The sequence below is a fragment of the Branchiostoma belcheri genome, unplaced genomic scaffold (assembly GCF_001625305.1).
Source record: "Branchiostoma belcheri isolate BF01 breed outbred unplaced genomic scaffold, Haploidv18h27 scaffold2, whole genome shotgun sequence".
Classification (NCBI taxonomy): Eukaryota; Metazoa; Chordata; class Leptocardii; order Amphioxiformes; family Branchiostomatidae; genus Branchiostoma; species Branchiostoma belcheri.
The window spans coordinates 3,799,211-3,822,876 of record NW_017803490.1 but is presented as its reverse complement, the minus strand read 5'-3'; the positions used below and the strand labels follow the sequence as shown (position 1 = coordinate 3,822,876).

At 41.2% G+C, this 23,666-nt stretch overlaps 2 protein-coding genes across 2 annotated transcripts; both read right to left on the bottom strand.

Moving 5' to 3' along the window:
* Positions 1 to 8,367: 8,367 nt before the first annotated feature.
* LOC109468397 (leucine-rich repeat-containing protein 15-like) lies at positions 8,368 to 10,238 on the bottom strand. Its single transcript, XM_019766646.1, has 4 exons — positions 10,156 to 10,238; positions 9,533 to 9,870; positions 8,771 to 9,244; positions 8,368 to 8,405 (listed from the first exon to the last, which is right to left on the bottom strand). Exons 1-4 carry the CDS (start codon positions 10,236 to 10,238, stop codon positions 8,368 to 8,370), a joined length of 933 nt encoding a protein of 310 aa, XP_019622205.1.
* Positions 10,239 to 12,203: 1,965 nt separating this feature from the next.
* Positions 12,204 to 16,084, bottom strand: LOC109468610 (UPF0676 protein C1494.01-like). Its single transcript, XM_019766924.1, has 8 exons — positions 15,922 to 16,084; positions 15,445 to 15,569; positions 14,934 to 15,003; positions 14,584 to 14,697; positions 14,110 to 14,225; positions 13,800 to 13,866; positions 13,307 to 13,417; positions 12,204 to 12,480 (listed from the first exon to the last, which is right to left on the bottom strand). The coding sequence occupies exons 1-8, from the start codon at positions 16,078 to 16,080 to the stop codon at positions 12,295 to 12,297; spliced, it is 948 nt and encodes a 315-aa protein (XP_019622483.1). The 5' UTR covers positions 16,081 to 16,084; the 3' UTR covers positions 12,204 to 12,294.
* Positions 16,085 to 23,666: the final 7,582 nt, after the last annotated feature.

Here is a 23,666-nt window from a genome sequence, read left to right as displayed (position 1 = left end):
CCGTCTCTATCTGGAGTCATCAGGAACAAAATGGCGGCCGGGAATGCGATCCAAGACCAAGATGGAAGGATCGTCGGCATTACTGTATTAAGATAGAAAAGTATCCACTAGAAATTGGTCTTATCTGTCCTACACAGATGGTCTGGCCTGATCCTGCTATCCTGGACAACTCTATTTAGTTGATCCGCGCAATGATTCACCGGGGTGCCCTGCCTGGTCGGCTGCTACTGACTAAGACCCCGGCGAAAGAGGAAAAGCTCGCCGCCAAGACTTCTAATTGCTCGCTGACGCAAGTTACCGGTCGTGAAAGTTAAAGAGAAACTTCTTCTTCATCAAGAAGCTGTAAGCTGTTAGGGAGGCAGCTATTAACCTTGGTAATGAGGACGGCGTCTAGCATTCACGCGAGTTGCACAGGAGGGCACTTGAAGGGAACGGTTTTGATCATGTAGCGATTGTGTATCGTGCTGTAGCGCGCGCACTTTGTAAGCAAGGCCGCATTAGCAACCCATCAACTTCAGAAACATCAGGAGATCTTTGAGCGGTAGTTGGGCCGGATTTTCTCTCAAGTTGTTGAGGGGGACGGTTAGGCTTCTATCGCCTATTCTCCATCAGATAGCGACTGACAGCAATGATGGAGGAATAAGGCACTGTCAGTACTTCTCGCCTGCTTCTCTAAACTCTCTCTCTCGCTTGCAAATCCTTGCCCGAAGACGTAAGCTTACTCGCTACAGAATGGACCGCCTCTACTGCCTCATCTTCGGAGAGATAAGGACCCTATTTTCGGCGCAGTCGTTGAGTGTAAATCACGGCTGAGCTCCCAACCGAGCTCTTTTAGTGCTGTTTCCTTACCCGCAATGCCCGACGGGAGATTCGGAACCAAAATGGCGGCCAGGCAGGTGGGCGTAGCGGTTATTTTCAAAATGGCAGCCGGAATAATCTTGCACCCAGCGTGGCACCTACAGCAGGATGCGTGATGGGGTCAGAGTGTCAGAAAAACTTCGGTGCGAGGTCAGGGAACTTCGGTGCGAGGTCAAGAAAAAGTAGCCACGTTTCTGTCAGAATGAGAGCGATCAATTCGTACAGCAAGGTCAAATAACCCTGAAGGTCAACATTCCTCCGTAGATGTCATCATTCGTACATATATGCATGCAGCTCGCCCTGTAAAACCCGGTAGTAAAGTGATAGCTCGGGGGAGTAGACAACATTCCTAACACTCTCCCTTTACAATTGTTGCATTAGCTTCAAACCCCCTACAAGAAAATGTCTTTCAAAAGAATGACCCACCGCCCTAAAGTGGTTGATGGAAATGTACGTGTCCATTGAAGAAAATATCCAGGGGCGCAAAGTGCTTTCCTTTTATGATCCGAATAAAAATAATTCCTAGGACAAAAAAGCCTTATGTGATGGCGATGGAAAAATCATGTAGTGGTCAATCTGCCGATGGCTACTATTGTAAAAAGGTTGAACGTAGCTTTAGACACCTGTTGACCTTTGAAGAAGACGACCAGGGATGTTACCCACACTTACTCAGTAGCGCCATTAAATCTGTCAGAAAGTTTTTGAAGAACATTAAGACCTCAAACTTTTAGGGGTCATTGCTTTAAAAAGGACCTTTCTGCGCTTCTAGCAGACCTTTGGCCACTATTATAGATAAGTGTGGTGTTTTTTTACCAGGTATGTGGCCTTCCTCAAATACGGGACGTCCATCTAATTTCGTATCCAAAGGAGGGACATAACTTATAGTAGGTACTCATTTTCACCTGAGTGGAGTGAAGAAATTCGAGTAAAGTGCCTTTCCCAAGGACATATACTCGCAAATGGGATTTGAAGGCCGAACCTGTAGATTCTGAGTCAACTACACTGACATCTGGCCCAGTCGTGATTGTACATTTGACATGACGTTACCAAGACAAAGTCGCCAGAAATGTCTCTACGGTTTATGATAACTACGAATGAACAAAGTCCCTTCAATGGCACACGGCGTCTACCGTCTGTCTCTGTTTCTTATGCCGGCGTCTCACAACAAGGAAATATCTCGCCCGACTAGTCTGCGAGCTCTGAAGGAAATATCGGCTTGAATACAACTCGTGTCCTCTCCATTACTGTACATTTGTTTTAGTATCGTCAGATGTTCGCAGGTCAGCGAACCCAACTGAATATGACAGAGTAGATTTTAAAGAAAAAATATGCTCAACTCTCTGGTAATTTTGGAAATATGGCGACCTTCTGGCGATTCGGCCAAAAGTCGTTGACAACGTGGCGCCGACATAACGACTTCGCCGTTTCCCAGTACTTCAGACGAGTTCACTACAACCACATGTCGAACTTCTAAGCACGACAAAACAGCAAATCAAAACGACATACAAGCTATACCATGATCAAGACAGGGCTAAACTCAACTTCTGAACGGCCATAGCGGGTGTATGTTATTTTGTCAACCGCAAAAAAAATAAGTTTCATATCAATATGGACGAGTGTAGACCCAAGGTTAGATAGATGAACGGATTCACCATTTAGTATCAGAGGAATCGAACCCCCGAGGCCTTTCTGATGAAAACCATTTAGTCCAAGAGGCGCATATGACGGTAATATGGTAGAGCAATCAAACGTTGCGGTATCGTTTCAACATTTTGTCTCTTGGTAGAAGCAACGGGAGTATCAAAAAGACTGGTTAAAGGAGGTCATGTTGCTAGAGCTATCAAACGTCTCTGTGTTGTTGGTACATTTTGTCTCCAGGCGAAACCAACGAGAGTGTACGTACGATGCCTCGCCTTTTATGGTAACATCACAGCTAAATAGTCTGGGTTGAAAATAGGTGGTCACGTTGCAGAGCGCCTGACTCAATCAAAAACAAATTAGCACCCTCCGCATGTTCTCATTTCCTCCACAATCACCTCCTCATTAGCAAAACGTATCATACACGAATGTGAAGCACATTCTTCCCGGCCTTTTATGTCACCTAGCAACGACATGCGTCATCATCTTTTGTGATGGGCTGTCGTCATGGCAACAGCGGATATGGTGCCTGAGGTGGCTCTTTTGTAGGACCGACGATTTTTTTTTTGGAAGAAGTTTTTAAAAAGATTAAGGTAATGTAACATGGGTTGAAAGACCCGGGTTATATGGCGGTCCCAGATTCAGGGATTGTGGTTTGGACAGGGGATGTTGGAAAACAGATGGTATAGGACCGCGAACGGGCTGCAACAGGTGGGGGTGGGCTGACGAGAGAGAGAGAGGGAGAGAAAGAGAAAGAGAGAGAGAGAGAGAGAGAGAGAGAGAGAGAGAGAAGGCTAGATAATATATACACATACATATACTCATACACATAAACACACACACACAAGCGCACAGGTACAAACACACACACACAAATACAAACGCACGTACACACATGCGTACACACGCAGAAAATACACACACACACACACACACACACACACACACACACACACAGAAACACACACTCACACTCACACGTAAAATATACTCAATAGATAGAGCAGATTAAAAATTATTGCATACTAACGAGAGTCAACAAAAAATAAGTAACGTATTGTGTTGAATTTTGGAGTACGTATTAAATAAATGAATAACGTATTGTGGAGTAGCTTACCATCAGAAAATCCATAGTTTACAGAAGAATGCAGCAGGTCAGTAGAAGTTGCTCTCTCTCTCTCCCTCTCTCTCTTTCTCTCTCTCAGTTATTCAAGACCAACATGGATTCGCAGTCAGTGGGAACAATCTTCGCTGTTTCTAGGACATGTAAGTGTCATAACCACGACTATGTCACAGTTACACGCGCCATCTGCTGATTTGGCCAGGAACTGCAGCCGCATCTAACATTTCTCATAAAACAAAACAAACTAATTGCTTTCAGATTAAGGGCTTAACATGGATTGTCTATGCATAGCTTATTTGTTTTATGTTTTCTTATTATCATAATAGTTGTGCTGTTCTGAATTCTTTGTTGATTATTAATTCTATTCTTTCTGCTCTGATTTCAAGTAGCACTCCGTTACTTTACGATATCAAATTGAGGGCATTCTTTGGGTAGCAATGCACGTTTTGTACAGAATTTAACTGTCTTGATACTTGCCAGCAATTTTTTTCGCTTGCTTGAAAAATCAACGATATGAAAATTATACTATGGCCTAGCGACGAATGTACCTTGTAGGGCCGTAAGGTCGCATTAAACATGACCGTAATTTGGTTGCCTTAATAGCAATCCTAATACAAGCCTCGCTATCTTTTATCAGCAACATGAAAGAAAGTCTCGAAATAGCTTATAGCTTTACATATAGAGAAAGGAAAATGGGGAGATAGAGATAGGAAAAGAGCTTATTTGCATCGCTTTCGCCTCAAGGATGGATTTTCACCTCTTAAGCTCTAACCACCTAAGATAACAGACTGAGATAAGAAATATTGTTTCTTCCCCGCAATTCCAATTTGAACCCTGGCTGTGTGTGTAATCTGATGACATTTTGCTCTGCAAGTTGTGATTTGATACGTTATCTTTGTGTAGTCGTCAAGTAGGTTCCCTGTATGGGAGATACGGGAGTGTGCGGCGTTAGGTCTGTCCAGGGTGCTGACTTGTGTGTGGTGGTGGTGTTTTAGCAGATTTGCAATGCGCGTTGTAAGAAGCCTCAAGTCACAAGGGGGAACTTGACAAACTGAGTCAATACAAACATGTAAGGGCATTGCCATTCAAATATCTGCTTGGGGAGAGTCAGAACAACATAATGGATATTTATTTCAAACGTTCAAGCAACTAAACTAAATTCTTGTTCTTGGTGAGAATTATAACGAGATAAAGATCGCACTACTTCAATGGTAAAAATCAAGGAAACCGCTGAATTTTTTTCTCAAAAGAAAGACAGATTGTTGTTTTTTCCTTGTTGATTTTGTTCCATTTGTATAGAAAGGTAGGCATGGCCTACATCTAGTAACGGCTCCCGAAATTCAGCCAACCTTGGTCGGCTTGTGTTTGGGGGAAGGTTCTAAATGTGTATAACAGTGGCTTTTCTGTGCTGGGAATAAGAATCCATAGTACACAAAGCTCACAGTTTACACAACAGAAGTCCAGCAACCTAACAACCACTTTTTGAACTGTCTGACTCTAACATGAATCTAATTTCACATTTTCCATCATTGAAATTGAGAATGGCGCCTGTAATAACTGATTTTCAAAGCCTGTGGCACAATTCGCTGCGCAACGTGTGCGGCAAAACATGTCCCCAAACTACTGAGGGCAACTAGTTCATTCTTGACGGCGCCAATTTTTTTCTACCGCCGTCGTCATTTCAGCGCCACTTTAAATTGCTAATATTCTCTCTCACACAACGTTGCTTATGACTGATGTAACATTATAATTTCTTTTTACCAACGGTTTGTGCTGTAGTTTGATACCTTACAAGTTTAAAGCAATCGTAGATTTCCTGTACATCAATTTGAACGGTTTCAAAAAGATAGCGGTAAGTACACTAACAAAATTATACTTCGTACAAAAGCAATTTTTCTTAAGACAATCATGTCTACAAGCATAAAATCCAAAACTTTACATATAAGGGAGAATTTACACTGCGCTCTCAAACCAGAATTGTGTAAAATTGTATTGGAATAAATTGTCTAAAATAGTTTTAAAGAGTTCGCAAATTCAAATGTTTTCGTGTTGCGCATAATTTATCTTGAATTGATCGCTAAGAGCATGACTCGGGCTACTTTTCCCGCCAGAACGACTTTCCTGTCAGGCCGGTTGGCGTCTCGTTTGATAGTGACGTCATATGCTGGCGACAATATGGCGGACGCCGATAGAAAAGTAAATCCGCGCCACATTACAGATACATGACACCTGACCTTTCATGCTTGGAAAGCAGAGATTAGAAAACATGAAGTGTTGAAAGAACTCATGTGCGTATCAAATACGCACCGAGCTAGTTTTTATAAGGTAACCTTTAGTCATACCCATTCAATTTTGTGGAGTAGAGAACGTTATTTTGGTTTCAATGGCCTGCGATTCTTACAGTAATGAATTCTATGACTGGATGAGTAATCAAATTTGTGTTCGGGTTATTTGTAAAACAAGAAAATCAGCCTGAATTCATATGGATCTTACAATCTTCTTTTTACTCGAACAGTATTATTTTTACATAGATATTTCTACCTTTAATTATTGTAGAATGAAAAAAAAACACCATTTCTCCTTCAAGTATAAAAGTGATGGAATCTGAATAAGGGAATTTTTTTCGTATATGTTACAGAATATTTAGCAATACCATCTTACTTGAGCTATAACCAACCAGAAAGAATAGTATTTGGCATAGAGCCTCAGTTACTTTGGTCCTTTAACATGGCCAGGACTATAAAATTGCTGCTAAAACATAGTAGTACATGGATCTGCCACGCCGACATGCGATAATGATACACACTGCAGACTGCACTTCACACCAACCTGTTGAAGGTTCGAGGTCCAGGTAGAATAATAATAGAATATGAAAATAAATCAAAGACTTAGGTAAATTCCATGAAGAGACAGACGCTTCCGATAGCTGTCTTTCATCATAATATATTCTCATGTAAGCCACTGGATGTTAACTAAAACGTCTGACTCTTCCAAGAATTCATCCAGTTTCTTGTTTTTTTGGTATTATTCATGGAACCTGTAGCTGAGAACATTTCTCTTTTGTGTTGGAACAAAAGTTTTACTTTTAAAGGTAAAGATTTAACCAATGAATTATTTTTTGGACTCATTATTGCGTACCACAACAAATATCCTTTTATAAGTTAGACTTATTGTCTACTTTTCATTAAGTCAGTTTGGCAAAGTCAAGTGTATGTACTTCATTCGTACATTATCCATTAGAATACATCACTACACTTGGAATTCCAAGATTAAACATTAAAATGACTTACAAAATAACATCATCGTCACTTGAACTGTTATAAGAAATAGATAAAACCACAATGTTACAAATTATAAGAAAGAAAAACATTCAGTCGATATAATGATGAAAAGTAACATTAATTTTAAAAATTAGTATTGATGATGCCTATTTCAAAATGTAGCCGATTGTTAAACAATATCTTGAATAGTTTCTGTTGTAGTTTTCTCAGTTACTAGGTTGAATTAACTGTACTTAGAAAGAACGGTTAACCCTCACTATTCATGGTTGGGCAATGATTAAAACAACAACTTTGGCAAATATGACAAGCTACGATGTTACTAATCTCAAGACATGTGTTTTTTCAGCAATGTAACTTATAAATAATAGGTTTACATACATATTAATGATCCCTTAACACATGAACTACTTGCATTGTGATTTATTTCCCCAATCTATTTTTTTAGAACTTTCCATGTGCTTTTTTCTTTCTATATACGCGACGTCAGAATCATTGTTGTATCCAGAACCGTGCTTTATCCAAAGCCATGCTCAGACAAGGTTCTGGATTGTCCACGCGTATGGAGAACTGTGCAAATCTACGTTCTTGGATACGCAGAGACTATTCAGAAACGCTCATGATCCTAACCTTAACCCATTCAGGTATAGAACTAGGTAGGCAATATTTTGATTTGCCCTTACTGCCTCCCAAAAATTGTGCTGTGCGAATTAGAAAGTATAAGTATAGATTGTTCACAAATTATTTGCTTGGTAATCAGGATGTGTTTATGTAAAACGTTAACCAACAAATCTCTAAGTGGCACTAGAGCGAACATTCAATGATCTCCAAGTTCTTGTAATGATCTCTCAAAGTTCCTGCAATTATTGTTTTTCCGTGATCTCAAAGACCAATTGTCATTTTTTGTCGTTCAAATAGTTACCCAACGACAGCTTCATGGCCGGTGATTAACCGTTAAAACTTAAATGCAAATTGAATTATGTTATTTCTGCATTTGGGTACAGCGAATTTGGCTGAGAGGCAGTTGATGCTGTACCATAGGATAAACTTCTAGTATCCAAGGATTCAGCGAAGGCCTGACATTGACCCTGTCCTGTCTGATCATGACTACTGGGTATTTCAGCTGTTGTAATGTCTGTGTAGGATTCACTAATGGCCTACGATTCGGTCACAGCATTGTAAAAATAATTTTCCTGCAAGGCAGTCGGCCCTGTACCATAAGATACATTTCTGACATCCAAGGATTCAATGACGGCCTGGGACTGGCCCTGCCCTGTCTGATCATCACGGTTGTCAGTATATTCATACTGGTTACTATGGACACTGGCCATTACAACCTCTTTGACATTTGTGTTTGATTTAGTGATTGTCTGAGACTGACCCTGCCCTGTCTTGTGATTGTTGTCAGTATATTCATACTGGTTACTATGGCCACTGGCCATTACAACCTCTTTGACATTTGTGTTTGATTCAGTGATGGTCTGAGACTGACCCTGCCTTGTCTGATCCTGATTGTTGTCAATATCTTCATACTGGCTATTCAGTACAGACTGGCTGGTCAGTACAGAAACTGCTTTGATAGTGTGTGTATCGACCGCATTTGAAGGGTTTCTGTTCCTCTTCATGTACCAGATTGTGAGAATAACGGTGCTGATCAGGACAATGCCAACTATTGGGCCACAGATTGAGCAAATGAGAACAACCAAGGGGAGACCGGGAACAGTTTTGGGGGAACTGCTGATTTCTGGTTTGTCTGAAGTGATTGCAAGGGATGGGGTTAGTGTTGCTATTATTGGATTCGTTTTTTCCACAGGACCCGTTGTTAAGCTAGCACTGCGTTTAAAGTACCAGTGATAACGAGAGGTGACAGTACCATTGTAACAGTGTTCAGAACTCGTTTGGATATCATCGAGCAGTGTAAGATTGGTTGGCGTTTCACACATCAACTCTTCAAGATTGATATCTGCTAGCTTCTGGCCCTGGAACTTGAGGGGTTGAGCACATATTATCTGGCCTTTAAAAGAAGGGAATTTGGTTGTATTTAGCATGAAACGAACCATACTGCAGTCACACTGCCAAGGGGTATTGTCAAGTTGTATGGTACGGATAGATGGCAACAAGCCAAAAGCTAAAGGAGAAATAGCAAGCATTTTGTTGGACCGAAGGTCCAGGTCTTCGACTTTGGGTAGATTTGAAAATGCACCAGGCTCAATCATCGTTATCTTGTTGTTCGCCAGGCACAAACCTTCGAGTTCGGGAAGATTTGTAAATGCACCAGACTGAATTGTTGTTATCTGGTTGTTGAACAGGAACAAAAGATTTAGCAAGGGTAGATTTTTAAATGCACCTGTTTGAATCATTGTTATTTGGTTATAGTTCAAAGTCAACTGTATGATTTTGATTAGAGAAGCGTAAAATACAGGCTGAATAGTTGTAATCTGGTTGGAGCACAACAAAAGAGCTCCGAGCTCGAGAAGGTTTACAAATGTACTAACCTGAATGTTTCTTATCTTGTTGGATCGAATGTCCAACACTGAGAGCCGGGGAAGATTTGCAAATGCACCCGTCTGAAACTTCTTTATCTGGTTGAAGGACAGGTTCAATTGATACAGTCGAGGTACATTTACAAATGTACCATTCTTAATCATTGTGATCTGGTTATTGTTTAGATACAAAAGATAGAGCCGGGGTAGGTTTGTAAATGTACCTTTCTGAATCATTGTTATATTGTTAGCATTCAAAGACAACGTGTGAAGCAAGGGAAGATTTGCAAATGCAGCTGTCTGCATTTTTGATATCTGGTTATTGTGAAGACTCAAGGTTTGTAGACAGGGTAGATTTTCAAATGTATTACTCTTCATCATTGTTATCCGGTTGGCGGTCAAGTCCAACTTATAAAGCAAGGGTAGATTTGCAAAAGCACCAGGTTGAACCTTTACTATATGGTTGCCGGACAGGGACAAGTGTGTTAACCTGGGTAGATTTGAAAATGTACCGGGTTGAATGTTAGTTATTTTGTTCTCCTGTAAGTACAACTCTTGTAGCTTGGGTAGATTGGGGAAACAATCAACAATGCTGATTTGATTTTTCGCCAATTGCAACTTAGTTAAATGTCTATACTGTAACAGCTCAGACTGATTTACAGTTTTGATTAGATTATTATCTAAATCTAAATAAGAGATGGATGTTGGGAGGTCCTGAGGGATGGTGCTGAGTCCAATGTTATTACATTTGCAGGGTGATAATAACTGTGAACACCTGCAGCCAGCGGCGTCTGGCATTTTAGACTCCTTCAAGATGATGAGAAGGAAAATCAGCAAGTGTCGCAGCTTTCTTCCCATGATGTCCAGCCACCTAAACAGAACAGGAAGCTCATCTTAAGCCACAGAGACGCTGTCTCCTTTTCATTTCACATCATTCATCCAGGACGAAACGTAACTAGACCTGCTGTACTCTATAATCATAGGGAACAGTGTCAAGCAAAGGTAAACCACCCTTCCCTAGTCCGCCTAGCCAAGCCATTTTCTGCCCAATGAATTGCAGCTACTTTGGTTAGAGAGTTTGACTGCTAGATGTGACCCCCCTCCCCCCCAAAAATAGAAAGGAGGTAATTTAAAATGTTTCCCGTCGGTTCCCAAGCCAAAGTCAGTCCATTTGCCTTGCCAATGCTGTACGTATGAATGATGCATGCCTATCGGCTCTTTCTCTAAAAATAATATTCTATAAATTTCTATAAAAAGTCTTTACACTAGCAAAAGTAGCCCCAAATCAGTTAATTTTAAAGGTGTGTAAACCAAACATTTAATAAATTTCTGTTGATACATATTTATGTTGAAGGCACACCCATACTAAGGTTCAGATCATTTGGGTTTGATACCAGGGCCTTAGAGCCCAAATTGTACATTTGGAAAAACCACCCCCACAAAGAAGACAATTTTAAAACCCTCTAAAAATTTAGAAAAAAAAAACATACAATTTTTAAGTGGCCCAGACATCAAAGTTGAGTCCTTGTAACGAAATGGCAGAAAGGGGAAACATGAGGATAAGCAATGCATTTTATTTATGCCTACAGTATGGAGTGAAATTAAAAAAAGAATATTGTGATGTTGTTTATGTGGCTGCGTTGATTGTCTGAAACTGGTTGTTTGAATATTAACATTAATGGTGCTCTTCTGGCGTTTTTACGACTTTGATTCCAACCTCCAGATAAGAGACCAGCATAAGGACAAGAATATAAATTCTCTTAAAGAGTGCCTATATCTGCCTACTTCAAAAATACAACAAATGCAATTATTACTCGACTCTGTTCATTTGTAACTGCTGTCTAAACGTCAAATAAGGGTAAAGAAATGCGTTGTGGCAGTTACTGTATGTGGATGGTCTAAAGCCTTATGACAGAAAACAACTACAGGTCTAACGTTAATCATTCTATTCCCTCGCAATAAGGGATTGTCAATCTTAATTTTCTAGTTCTGGCAGAACTAGTACCTGGTGCATGAAAGTACCAGGGTGCAGCACTCCTGTTCCCATCCCCAGAGCTAATCTAGAAGCAGGCCTGTTCTTCTGCAAGATTGTTTAACGTTTCTGATGTATTTTTTGCCAGCTGATTACCCTTGCCAACAGTCAGAAAAGGTTACAATCATTTGGGCATTTAAAATCTTCTGCAACGATGTAACCAAAATGAGGATACTCTTAATCGTCACCACAACACGTTTGCCTTTTTAACATGTTTATCCAGTGGTAGACACATACTAGTACCTTTGAAGACAGCCAGAATAGTTTCAGTCGAAAATTCCTGGGAGGAACCCGTGTAGAATGTCTCAAGCGCCGGTTGTTGTCGTGTTGGGTGCGCCCTTTTGGTAGCTGATCCGCAATGCCGTGTGACAAACAACCCAAGATTGGTCTTACGTATGATGGTGGTGTTGATTGTCTGAAACTACTTCTCTAATATTTATGATGATGACGATGTAAATTATAATTATGATGCAGGTCTCGATAAACATGGATACTATTTTACGTATTTGATTTTTTTATTTAAATTTGATATGGAGTGTGCCTTAGATAACTGATGCTCATAAAGAGTTCTGGAAGCGCCATGGACGATCAAGATTTTGAAACGTTGGATAGGTTTTGAAACATGGATGAAGTAGAGTACTAGATGAAGCTGACAGTGGAATGACTGTAAGTCAACTGCCTGCAGTGATGGAGGATAGAGAGAAATGGAAGCAGAGAGTCATGAGGAGACTCCGAGTGAGCTTGACGCAGTGAGAGTGAGTGAGTGAGTGAGTGAAGTAGAGTACGTTTGCCCCCCCTCCTGCAGTTTGTTTGCAAGTTTTGTAGAGTTTTCGTCTGTCTGTCTTCTAAGGTTACTTCTCTTGCTAAAAAAATCGAGAGCCTTCAGCTATCAAGGTAAGACCACTTGAGCTTCTGCTCCACGTGTTGTTTAGCCGTGATGGGGTCGTACTTGTTGGACCCGTCCAGACAGACCAGTTTGGTGTCCTCGTCAGGGTGCGTGAAGAACGCGATGGACCTGCGGAACGACCTCCGGTCTGCTGCCGACTCCGGCATCACCACACGGTGTTTCTGAGGGAAAGTTAAAGCTAGCTGCATCATGTAACATTAGGACGGTACTAAACGTAAATGTTCTGATTTTTGCTTTATAAAGTAAGTTGAATTAAATGGTTATATCTTTGTAAATTAAGTTGAATCAAGCCTACGCCATTCAGGATGTGGAGGTGCCAAATTATACTATATTGTCATAAATTATTTTAATTGTTTAATTCTGTTCTTGCTCATCGGAACTTACCTTTGCGATATTATTGTAATGTGTTGTAATTATCATTCTATATATGTCAAGTGGTGACTTTAATATAAGCTCTTTCGCTTGAGTGTGTCACCAGTATGTATTATTTTGTTGAAATGTTGAAATGAAAAAAATTATGATTCCTTACAAGTGTGTCTAAGAGTTGGAAACAGCTGTCAGCCATGTTTGTTTACATTCTGGTATGGTATTTTGTGGTGGTACCACAAAATGCATACGCCACAGCATGCAAAAAACGCGGAATATCTGGGTTTCTTGGTTCTGCCGACGTGCTCGCAATTTTAAATAGCATGACGTTTTTCACGTGACACAGTTGGCGGTTTGCATAAAAAGCGCGCGTTTTTTAAAAATAAAAATCGTATGCTTAAGCATTCCTGCATAACATAAAAATGAAATGTAATCATGAAGCATAATGGCACTTCAATTAGCCATTGGCCGCTTCGCAAGGGCTGGTGTTTTAGCCATGCAGAGGCTTAATGTCTATAGCTAAGGATTGAAGCTCCTTAATAATTGTCAAGCCAGGTTAAAAACCCTTCTGTGTTGGTGCATATATAACACCCTGAAAACAGTAAATAATATCAGACTTACCGTGGACACGAGCTTGTCGCCTGACCAGCGCTGTAACATGTCTCCTATGTTCACCAGGACACTGCCGGGAACGTACGGGGCAGGCTTATAGTCACCTTCCTTGTTCATCACCTGAAACAAAAGTTAACGTTTGGATGTAGTCTGCCTATGGTATACACGTTTTGTTGCGGTCACATTAGTCGTAGATTATGGTGCGAATTTGAGCAGGCTGTGACATGCAGGGTCCTGCAGGGACGGTATACAGCATTGTCGGGAACAAGACGGTTGAACTTCGTACGACACACGCACGATTAACCGAAGACCTACCTTAGTTTGCCATAATACGGCAAATGTGTCCCGGTCCTACGTTATATCAAACTCACGTCCCAATGACCCATACTTGATGAGCGTATGCAAAACATGAACATATTTACAACGTAACGATAATAGCTTAATGCACAACAAAGTTTGTCATCTCAGACATAACAAAGAAGCTGAGGTAGAAGTAGAATACCTCCAAGCCAGGGACGCCATCTTGGAACAGAAGTGTGATGGCACCCCAGTCTGTGTGTTCTCCGCATCTGTAAACAAAACAATCACCATGGCAACATAAATAAACATCTAATTACGATCCCATCTGTTTATTTTTAAAGTTTAACGAAAGACAATTTGCACTAATAGCCATAGAAACAAAATTAGACCCAAATGAACAAAATGGCAACTTTCTAGATATTGGTTTCTAGATCTTGTATACAAATGTATGTAGAAAACTAACCGTTAAGAAAACGCAATCAAAACAACCCAATAAGAAGAAGACAACAGACCTCATTTGTTTCTCGCTGACGTCATCCGGAACAGGTGGGTAGCGGAGCGCGCTTAGAGTAGTGCTGTTCGCCCCCCTCCCCATGTACTGGAACATACTCAGGAAACCTGGAACATCCTACAAAATACATTCAAGTTAGTTATGAAACTGTGGCCCAATGACATCCGTGCCATACAGCAGTCTCCGAGACAGAGGGTGCCATAGACTACCTGAAACATCGAATCCCCCGCACCGATTACATCCCTTACCTGCCTACAGTGCCTTCATAGGGTTTCGTTCAGAAATAATTACCTGTGTAGCGGGTAGATTTTCCTTCAATATTTACAATAGAAAAAAGAACATCTCTGGAAAAAAACACTTTTTTGTTGATTATGTAGACATAAATGTGCTTATTTCATCATTATACCCAATGGCGCAGTGAAACTTGTATATGTAGTGGCTACAAGTATTTGGTCGTCTTATGAGCGCCACCTACCGGAATGTGCAGGCCTCTGCCGATGAGCTCCAGTATCCTCATGTCCAGACGCCGACATCTCTCGTAGAACGTTACAACCTTGTCCTCAAAGTCTGGAACTTCTGTCGGCCACGTCTGCCCGAAATGTGCATCGTATAGAAAAGAAAGTGTAATTAGGACAAATTATATCTGTAACATTTTTTCGGTAGAATATTGCTTACAACCACGAGGAAGTTCTACGACTTTCATTGTTTCACATTTATTGCTTGCGGTTTCCATACGAGACCATATGATGGTGAAAGGACCCCACAATTGTACTGTCGAACAAAGAAACAAACAAAACAAAAACAAACAGAAATAAGGTCACTCACCTGTCCCTCGGAAAGAGGCATGTTGATATCGAAAGCCTCCTTGAGATTTCCAAGTGTTTCCAAGTTGCTTCTGCAGAACACACGTAAATCAAAACAAAAGAACTAAAGACGCATACATTTTACATATAATATGTCAGAGTACAGGCTGCTATCTGGTGTAGTGGATACAATTAACACATACATGGCTGTCCCAAGAATGCTCTCAGAGAGCAGTCGCACGTAACCTGGTCTCCAGTCTATCGTGGTTCGGTCTTCGGGGCTCTAATAGTTTTCCCCCGTCCTGCTCAACAGACCGCCCAGTAGGAGTGTTACGTCTTTAGGAGTTTTATTTGCACGTCGGGAGATGATGAGCCCCACCACGTGCACGTGGTGGGGCTAATTTAACTCCCGTCGTGCAAAAACTACCGGGGAACCTATAGCTGAGTCGGGCGGGGAAAAGCCCCTGCAACCCCGTAGAGAACCGTTCAAACCACGATAGACCGGAGACCAGGCTAGGCGTCCTGGTGCTTACCTCTCCCTGGCCACACACACCCATCCGTGGCGGTTGCGGGTTTTGTCCTGTGGCCGGGCGTATTTCTCCTTCACCTCCAGCGGCAAGTCAAAGAACCTATCCGCCACTCCGAACAGTTCCTCCGCCTGGACATAAAAAGAACAATGTCCTTAAATTACAATGGGAAAACCGAACGGTCTCTTCAAGCTGTATGTACATTATGTAACATTAGGAGTTTAGGACGATACAAAACGTTAATTTTCTGGTCATTTCGTAGCAAAGGAAGTTGATTCAACTGAACTGCGAGGTTTTTTTCAATTTATAAAAAAAATTAATTCGACGCAAATCGTACAAAAGCAGTGATTGGCTAACGCACAACTGAACGTGTTTAAAAGCTGGAAACACAGCTGTCAGCCATGTTTGTTTACATTCTAGTAGTTTGTGGAGGTACCACAAATTATTGTTCCTCGTGCGTGAAACACAAAAATAAGCACCCGCCTCAGATTTCTGTATCCCCGTGTTGGTCAGGTACACGAAACCGACAGTAGCAAACGTGTGGACCAGGTCATCGGCCAAAGGTTGAAGGTCAGCCTCGTTCACGTTGTGTTTGGAAAGGTCGTAAGGGCCGAAGTCTACAACGGGAATGTGTCCTTCCATCTCGGTAGTACTGAAACAAATACAACAGAAAGTACCTTCACAGCATGTCAAGAATAGATAAAGATGGCCGTTCTGCTGCAGTGACGAGGAAAACTGCTAGGTGGCTATACATTGACGTTGACCGCCATCTTTTACCCGTATATTCATATATCTTAGTTCTTACACCCAAATCCTTTTGTATTATGCTGGCCACAGACACACGGGCACAAACACTCAGACCAAAAGAAATAACACAAACAGGGGATCAAATCCATTATCTAAATTAAATATTGGCCCCGGCTGATCGTCTTGGCTAAAAAAGTGCAGAAAAACGAACAGAAATTAACAAAAAGCCCACATACTACCCGGCTGGGAACTGGTTTATAATGTTATTGCCAAACGATTGTTTTGGAATATCGGCCACGTCAATACCGTGAAAGGTATTCAACTTTGTTGTGTTCTAAATCATGGCACAGGTGGACCACGATTTGGAATGTTACATAACGCTTGTCGCATAACCACGCTGTCAGTTTCTTTAAATTAAGTGATTTCTAAGTGGTACGTTATTTGTTATCCAGAATTCATCGTTAGGCAAGACTGACAAACCAGGACTACATGTCGCATAGTCGAACGCGAGATGTCCAAAATTAAAGCCACAATGGGAAATTCGAATGTTCGTAGAACTAAACTACTCAAAGCTAGGTCAGTGCGTATCTATAGGAAGGTGCATCAATTTACATGTGTACCACCAGGCCAACCTTCGGGACAGACACTCTCAAAATATATGTTAAAATATTTGCTGTCAGAACATTTCCTTGCCTGCCCTTTTTTGCTACGTGATGATGCATACATGGGTCACAAACACAGTCCAAAGTGCACTCTCAAGGCGCTTAAGATATAACTATACTATAAGCAATCAAATTATAGGCTTCGTTATATGTGTCCATCGCATTAACTTTTGTATGACCTTAAGCGATTCAAAGTTTTTACAAGAATGGCCAGAGTGTAGTCTGTACGACTGGTAGTGCACACACGCAAGGCTAAAGGTCCATCTATATATAGCTAAAGGTTCACTATAGATATATACGTATCTGTGCTCTCCCTAAATACGAACTATAGGGTCCAAAGGTCAATCACAGGTAAAATTGGATATACTGGCACGTAAATACTGAAAAGGTCTAGGTAATACATTAGCCTCCGGCTCCAAACGACACGAACTAGTAACTGGACCTGTTTTCCACGAGAATACAGCATTTCCTAAAAACAGAAAAGAACTAAAGGGGAGTTTGGGACAAGTCAGACTCACGTTTTGCTCAGAACTGGGTCGCTGACCCCTGTGGCCTGTTTCCCTTACCCCGTTGAATGCAACGCGCAAGTGCAAACAAAGCGCCACCTGCTTCTAGCGACTCGTTAAGGAACTACAGCTGATTTGAGCACGTAAACTTTACGGCGAAGGATTATAGGTTGAAAATGAAATAATCATCAACTGGTTTTAAAGGTTATCCACAAAACTACATATGGCATATTTATGGTAGTTATTTAAATGAAACGAGACTGTAAAATTCTAGTAATTCTCATAAAATGTTTACAATGACGTTAAATAGGATGTATACTACATGTAATGACCAGGGGCAGACCGTTGTCATACATTTTCGGAAAAACTACAACCTTAATATAACGTGCCGACAGATTTGCCTAATAATTCACATCACCAACGAGTAACCCTTGTCCACCCTTACTAAAGGTTTCATTAACGCCACCTTGCGACTTAGGGCAGTACTGTATACCAAACCACTCCTAACTGCAAGATTTTTTCTTTAAAATATAGGGTACCATGCTCCGTATGTTTTTCTTTGCCATTTTCGTGGAATCCATAGTTATCTATTGTGTAAAACCGATGTTGAATGCTGCACACGTCCGTTTCATATATTCCATAGTCTAATTATTTGAATCTTGAAAGATGATCAATTTTCTCACTTCTAGGTTTTCTATTTCCCTTAACGTTTTACATAGTGTCACCCTGATCCAGCATCTGATATCTTCCTCTCATCTTTTCCGTTTGTTTGTTTAGGATCTCCATCAGTCTGAATTTCACACTACTCTTCCTGGAGTCCGTAGTGAATAATCAGATAAGTATTTGGACCATCGCACACCGGGGCATGCCCTACTCTTTTTCGAAAGGTGTGGTGGTTTCTTTAACTTGCGTGGGGTGTGGCTCTCCCCAAACACGGGACCTCCATTTAACGTCCTATCCGAGGGACGTCTCTAACCAAAGCTAAGTACTTTACACCTGATGGTAGTGAGGAAAGTCGTGTAAAGTGCCTTTCCCATGCCAAAGGCACAAGATCGGTGAGAAGGTGGGGTTCGAACCCGGGACCTCTTGGTTCCGAGCTGAAGACGCTACCGCTATACGCCACACGACCCCAACATCTTTTCCGTTTCCGTCCCTCTTTCTTCCTTCCTGAATTGTTCCTTACAAATGCGTCACTAAAGGTCAAACATGGACAACATAATGAACACAAATCGTTACCAGACGGAGCAATCTTCTGTCCGTACTTTGTTTCTATTTTTACAGAGATTAAAACCCGACTCAGACATCGGGCGTAATGTAGCATGCCTTCTTCAGACGATCAAGAGGAGTACTTTGGAAGGCCTTCACTTAATTTGTAGGCTTCAGTTAATGGTTTTAGGTTATTAGCATTCTCTGAGGTGCAATTACAGGGCTTCAAGGGCGTCCATTGGAAACCTTTGTGCCTACATTCGTTGTTTGAATCCAAAGCTTACAACTTTTAGAAATGTGCGTGTGTTGTTGCCTTGTTTGTATGGTTGTGCGTGTTTGTGTGTCTATGTGCGTGTATATATGTTTGTGTTTAAGTTTGTGTGTATGTCAGTGTACATGTATGTGTGTTCCTTTGATTGTGTGCCTAACTGTGTGTCTACGTGTGTATTGGTGTGCATGTCTGTGTGCTTTTCTATCATCGTGTGTGTCTACGTGTGTGTACATGTGTCACATTTATGTATGTATGATTGACACAGAGTGTGTACATATGTGCATCCTCCCAAATAACCATCTTAAAATGAACCAGCATCAATTTCATAAGCTTCTAAACTTCTGAACACTTCTATTCATATATTCCTCCAGACTCCTTGTCGTCTGACAAATAGATACACAGGCATCCTGACACTTAATATTCACAGACAAGACTAATGGACCTAAAAGCGAATGCACCACGTATGGCAGAAAAAACGTTAACTAGAAGGAGAGGCTCCAACTTGCGTCCTTAAACTAGTTCCTGGGAAAGAAAAGCGTAAATAAAGATTCCTTGTACGACGGTCAAGGTCGAAGTAGAAAAATAGATATCATTTTTAAACATCTTTGTGTTCGATCCCTGTACCACAGGCGAACTAAATCTGAAGTCTATTTCCCTCGTTCAGGACTTTATGATTGCAAGGAAACTTTTATTGCAGAATTAATCGTCAACTCGATCCCAACAAGACTCATAAAAGAAGATGAAATACAAGATTTGATTTTAATAGGTAAAACAATCGCAGGGGGGAAATTTCCCCATTACAGAATGACATACTTCCTCCTTTATTGGGGATTATGGAATACCCATAAAGAAAATATGTACATGATCAACAGTGTAATCACGTTAGGAGTCGATATGGAATGATGCCAAGTTGATGTTGAAGATTGCAGAAGTATTTGTGGTGTACCAGTAATGAGAAAAATTCGGAGAACATTTGAAGGATGGCGCGCCACAGAAATTGTCGTCTGGGAGCCATTTTACGTCAGACGTAATGGTGACTTATGGGTTAGAATGTTTCCGTTTGTGGGGAGGGGGCATGGGATACATTTGACCCTCCCCCCCCCCCCACTTCAGGAAACAACACTAAAGAACATATCAAAACTATATCTACAATTTTTGTGTGAAGAAAAACTCAGTGACGTGGCGTGTCAACAACACTGGTATGAATGTAATTTATAAAAAAAACGGACAAATTTAGTTACGCCAAATTTAGTACCTGAATGAAGTTTCAGTTTAGTAAAGACAGTCCTCCAGCTTTTGGAATACTAGGTATTCAATAGCTTTCTGACCTAAGTGCTGTAGACACGTGACTTTTACCCCCGTGTGACGTCAGCACTGGGTCAAAGTTCGTCGAAAGTCGGTACCGCCCCCGTCGTCCCGCGGCAATTCTCGTTATATAATTCAGATGAAGTTTCATGCAAGTAACTAGACTTATTGTTGCGCCACGAAATGCTCCTCTTACCATGCTTCATTTTGGCATGGACCAGAGGGTAAGCTTCCGGGATCAAAAGTTCCTTAAAGACGGTTCTCGTAACGTCTTCGGGGAAAATGTTTCATCTTTCTTCGTGGCGACACATGCACCGAACGTTTTACAGACTCCCCATCCGAGTCAACGAGGTGAAGACAGTAAGTAGAGACATTCCAGAGATGGGAAATGTACGTGTAATGTCGACTTGGATCATGAACATTACGGCGCCAAAGAAATTAAAGAAAAATGCACACTGAATGCAAATTAGACTGAAAATTAAAAAAAAGAGACGGAAAAGAAGGCAATATAGTGATATAAGAGACTACGTCCAACGTCACACCATATTCTACAATATTGGCACTAGATTTCTTGGGTCACGGCCATACACCTAAGTCTAACCAGTTCCTATAATATCGATTTAGCATTCTTTTGCAATCACCTTAGCTACATGATCAATCGTTCCGTCACGAAAACAATATATGTTAATTTTTGAATTATGTCATGTAGGCAGCGACACATGAGGCAGACGTTTGGGGACACGATCGACAGCCCAATTTTTCATCCTTTAACTTTTTGGCAGCACCAGTGACTTTTGCAACGAAACAAATATTTCTTTCGTACAGTGCAACAACATACTTTAAATCATACGTACTTAGGCCACACTGATTTAATTTCAAGGATGGCTTCCGCGCGCGCAGTGAATTTGGATTAAAATTCACTATGTACTACAGCAAATTCACAATACCGGCTTTGTATTCCTGTGGTTAACCAGAGTTTTGTTTTTGCTGGAATTTTTTTTATTCGCTCGCGCGCACTAGTTTGGGGGTCTTCAGTCGATACCATCCATAGAATTAAGTGTGGCCTTATTCTCTAACAGTGATGTAGTATGTTGTATTGCGGTTCAGATTTGCCACATATGGAGCATTTTCCATGCATGATGCTCTATAACGACTGTATAATTGCAGAAGCTTCAGATGACCAGAAACCGGGTCCATCCGGGGATAGACTGGATCGAGTCAGGGTGAAATATGAGCGAAGCTTCCAGCGTCTAGATTGAAAACTGATTTCTGGCGGGCATTGTTGATCAGGTAGCAGCAGACAAATACCTCAAATGGACGAAGTACACCCCAATATCCGTCCCGCGCCGCGCTTTAAATCACAGAGCTGAGGACTGCTTGGATGTACGCCAATATGAAGTGTCCGCAATGTGCCGTCTATTAGGACCCATTTCTTCCGATGTAAAATTTAAGATTATATGCAGAAAAAGCAACACTTGCGCATAGATTTAACACAGTGGTACATCGATGTTGCCCTCGCTTGAGGTATTTTTACTACCGTTACTTGATTGCAACCGGAAGGACGGCATATGCTCTAATCTAGTAAAATGCGTAAAAGTGTCAAAAAGAACCTACATACACTTAATACACAATTTAAAGAATTGCTTTACTGAACTTGATTCAGTAACTATGGAAAATATTTTGATACACGTAAGGGTACAAACAAAGAATGCTATTTCAGCATTAGTGTCAATTAACTTGGTCTCTTCTGCATTCTTGAACCGGCACAGAATGTAATGAGGGCCCCGGTGTCATTTAGAAGACACAGCCGAGCGAACTCTTGCCTATGTGCAGCATTTAAATGCTCCGGCTATATGCCTTAAAGGTGAACATTAAGGAACCCAGAGGTGACTCCAAGGACGCATAAGAGTGAATGTGAAATGCAATGAACGGCTATCATCATTCGATGCATGGTAGAGATGGTATCGGCCTGACTGCATCACACTTCTAGCAACCCTTCTACAAGTCAGACCCTGGCATTCTTGATGGCCAACGCATCTAAGTCATAAGAATTGGTGGTGCCCTAATTCTGTTGAATATGTATACACATCCTGGCCAGTATTAGTCTTACGCCTCTGTCACTAGTAGCCGAATATGACCTCCCGTACACTTGCCAAACTCTTAACTCTTAACTATGGTCAGGAGTAGGTTGGATCTGAGTCAGCTGATGTTCGGCCAGGTTGGCTACTGTTCGGCTGCGCCAGTCGAATGTTTAAAAATGCTTAAAACATTCGGGTGTTGACTGGAGGTTCGGTCATGGTTGACTGTTGGTTGGCGGATCGTGACTACTTTTGACAATTTATACCTTCACGCTTTCTGGTTTAGAAGTTAATATTTTTCACCACAAACTCTTACACAGAGTTGGGTGGTTAGAAATTCGGAAAAAAAGGTCGATTCACTACTGCTATCAAAACCGTCGAAAGAAGTAATTAATAGATTTTACTCTTAGCATTGCTGCTTACACTGGGAAGTTTTGGCAGCTCTCGATTAGCATTCAAGTAGTAAAGCAAGGTCAAAAAGGAATCGTTGCGTAAGGAGGGCGTTTCACGATAAAAGCACTGAATATTTCATACAGTACGTGAGGTCACGCGGATCTAGGAAGATGATTATAGGAACGAAGCTTTGGCTTATCATTATAACCATTATCGCTCCTGGTGACCATTAAATGATAATGCTAATTTAAGACAGGCCACATCTTAAATGGATGGAAAAGAACTTAAGTCTGTGACCGAAAGTCAAGACAGAAACGTTTAATTGCAAGACGTCTCCACTGTGCCGGGAACTTTAACGTGGAAAGTTTTGGCGTTTTATTCTTTGCACGCGGCGTGCCGTTCGTTATAGTCTGGATATAGTGAAGTCAGACCGTTCTGCAGTCTTTAAGCATCGCTTCCGAGAAACCACCACATTCTATCATTTTGTTTCCGGTATATATTCTACTAGTAGATAATGTTGACTATACCTACAGGTAGATAATGTTGTCAATTTGCGGATCTCAAGCTAGCCGGCATGAAATACATATTGAATAAGCAAACGAATCATATATCACAAGACATACATCGCCAATATATAATTTTAATTAAATCATTCTTACGTCAAGTCTAGAAGTTAAAAAAGTATGTATTTTTTCTTAATCTTATAGTTGGTCTGAATGTTTATGATGTCAATTGATGTAAGCAGCATCGTTGCACGCATTTGTGTGAACCTTAACGACCTTCTTTGATCGATGAAAGCAGTAATAAAGAGTGCAGGTTTTATTCCGGTGATGATAAGTGTAGGTGCATACTCGCAATGCCTTCCACGTTTTGGTTAAATTATACACTAGTCTGCCAGGCTTAAAAGGGTTTGTACGGGGATGTGTAGCTTTATGCGTGGCTAGCTCGCCTGCGTTGCAGATAATCATCCAATTCAAACTCAATCTTTCAAACGCAGATGTTGGGCGATTGAAGTACGCTGTAGGCATGCCGTAGAGGCTTACGCGTGGTCTTCTTAAGA

Bases quoted from the DNA above. Each gene is read 5' to 3' on its own strand.
- LOC109468610 (XM_019766924.1), bottom strand. From the start codon at position 16,080: ATGGAAGGACACATTCCCGTTGTAGACTTCGGCCCTTACGACCTTTCC. The intron at 13,867-14,109 runs GTCTGTTGTCTT...TTTTGTTTACAG, and splicing joins GTCAGCGAGAAACAAATGAG to ATGCGGAGAACACACAGACT. The intron at 13,418-13,799 runs GTATTCTACTTC...CTTTTGTTTCAG, and splicing joins ATGGCGTCCCTGGCTTGGAG to GTGATGAACAAGGAAGGTGA.
- LOC109468397 (XM_019766646.1), bottom strand. From the start codon at position 10,238: ATGGGAAGAAAGCTGCGACACTTGCTGATTTTCCTTCTCATCATCTTG. The intron at 9,871-10,155 runs GTGTTCACAGTT...AAATCTACCCAG, and splicing joins CCAGACGCCGCTGGCTGCAG to GTTAACACACTTGTCCCTGT. The intron at 9,245-9,532 runs GTACATTTGTAA...TGATTCAAACAG, and splicing joins GATCACAATGATTAAGAATG to GTGCATTTAAAAATCTACCC.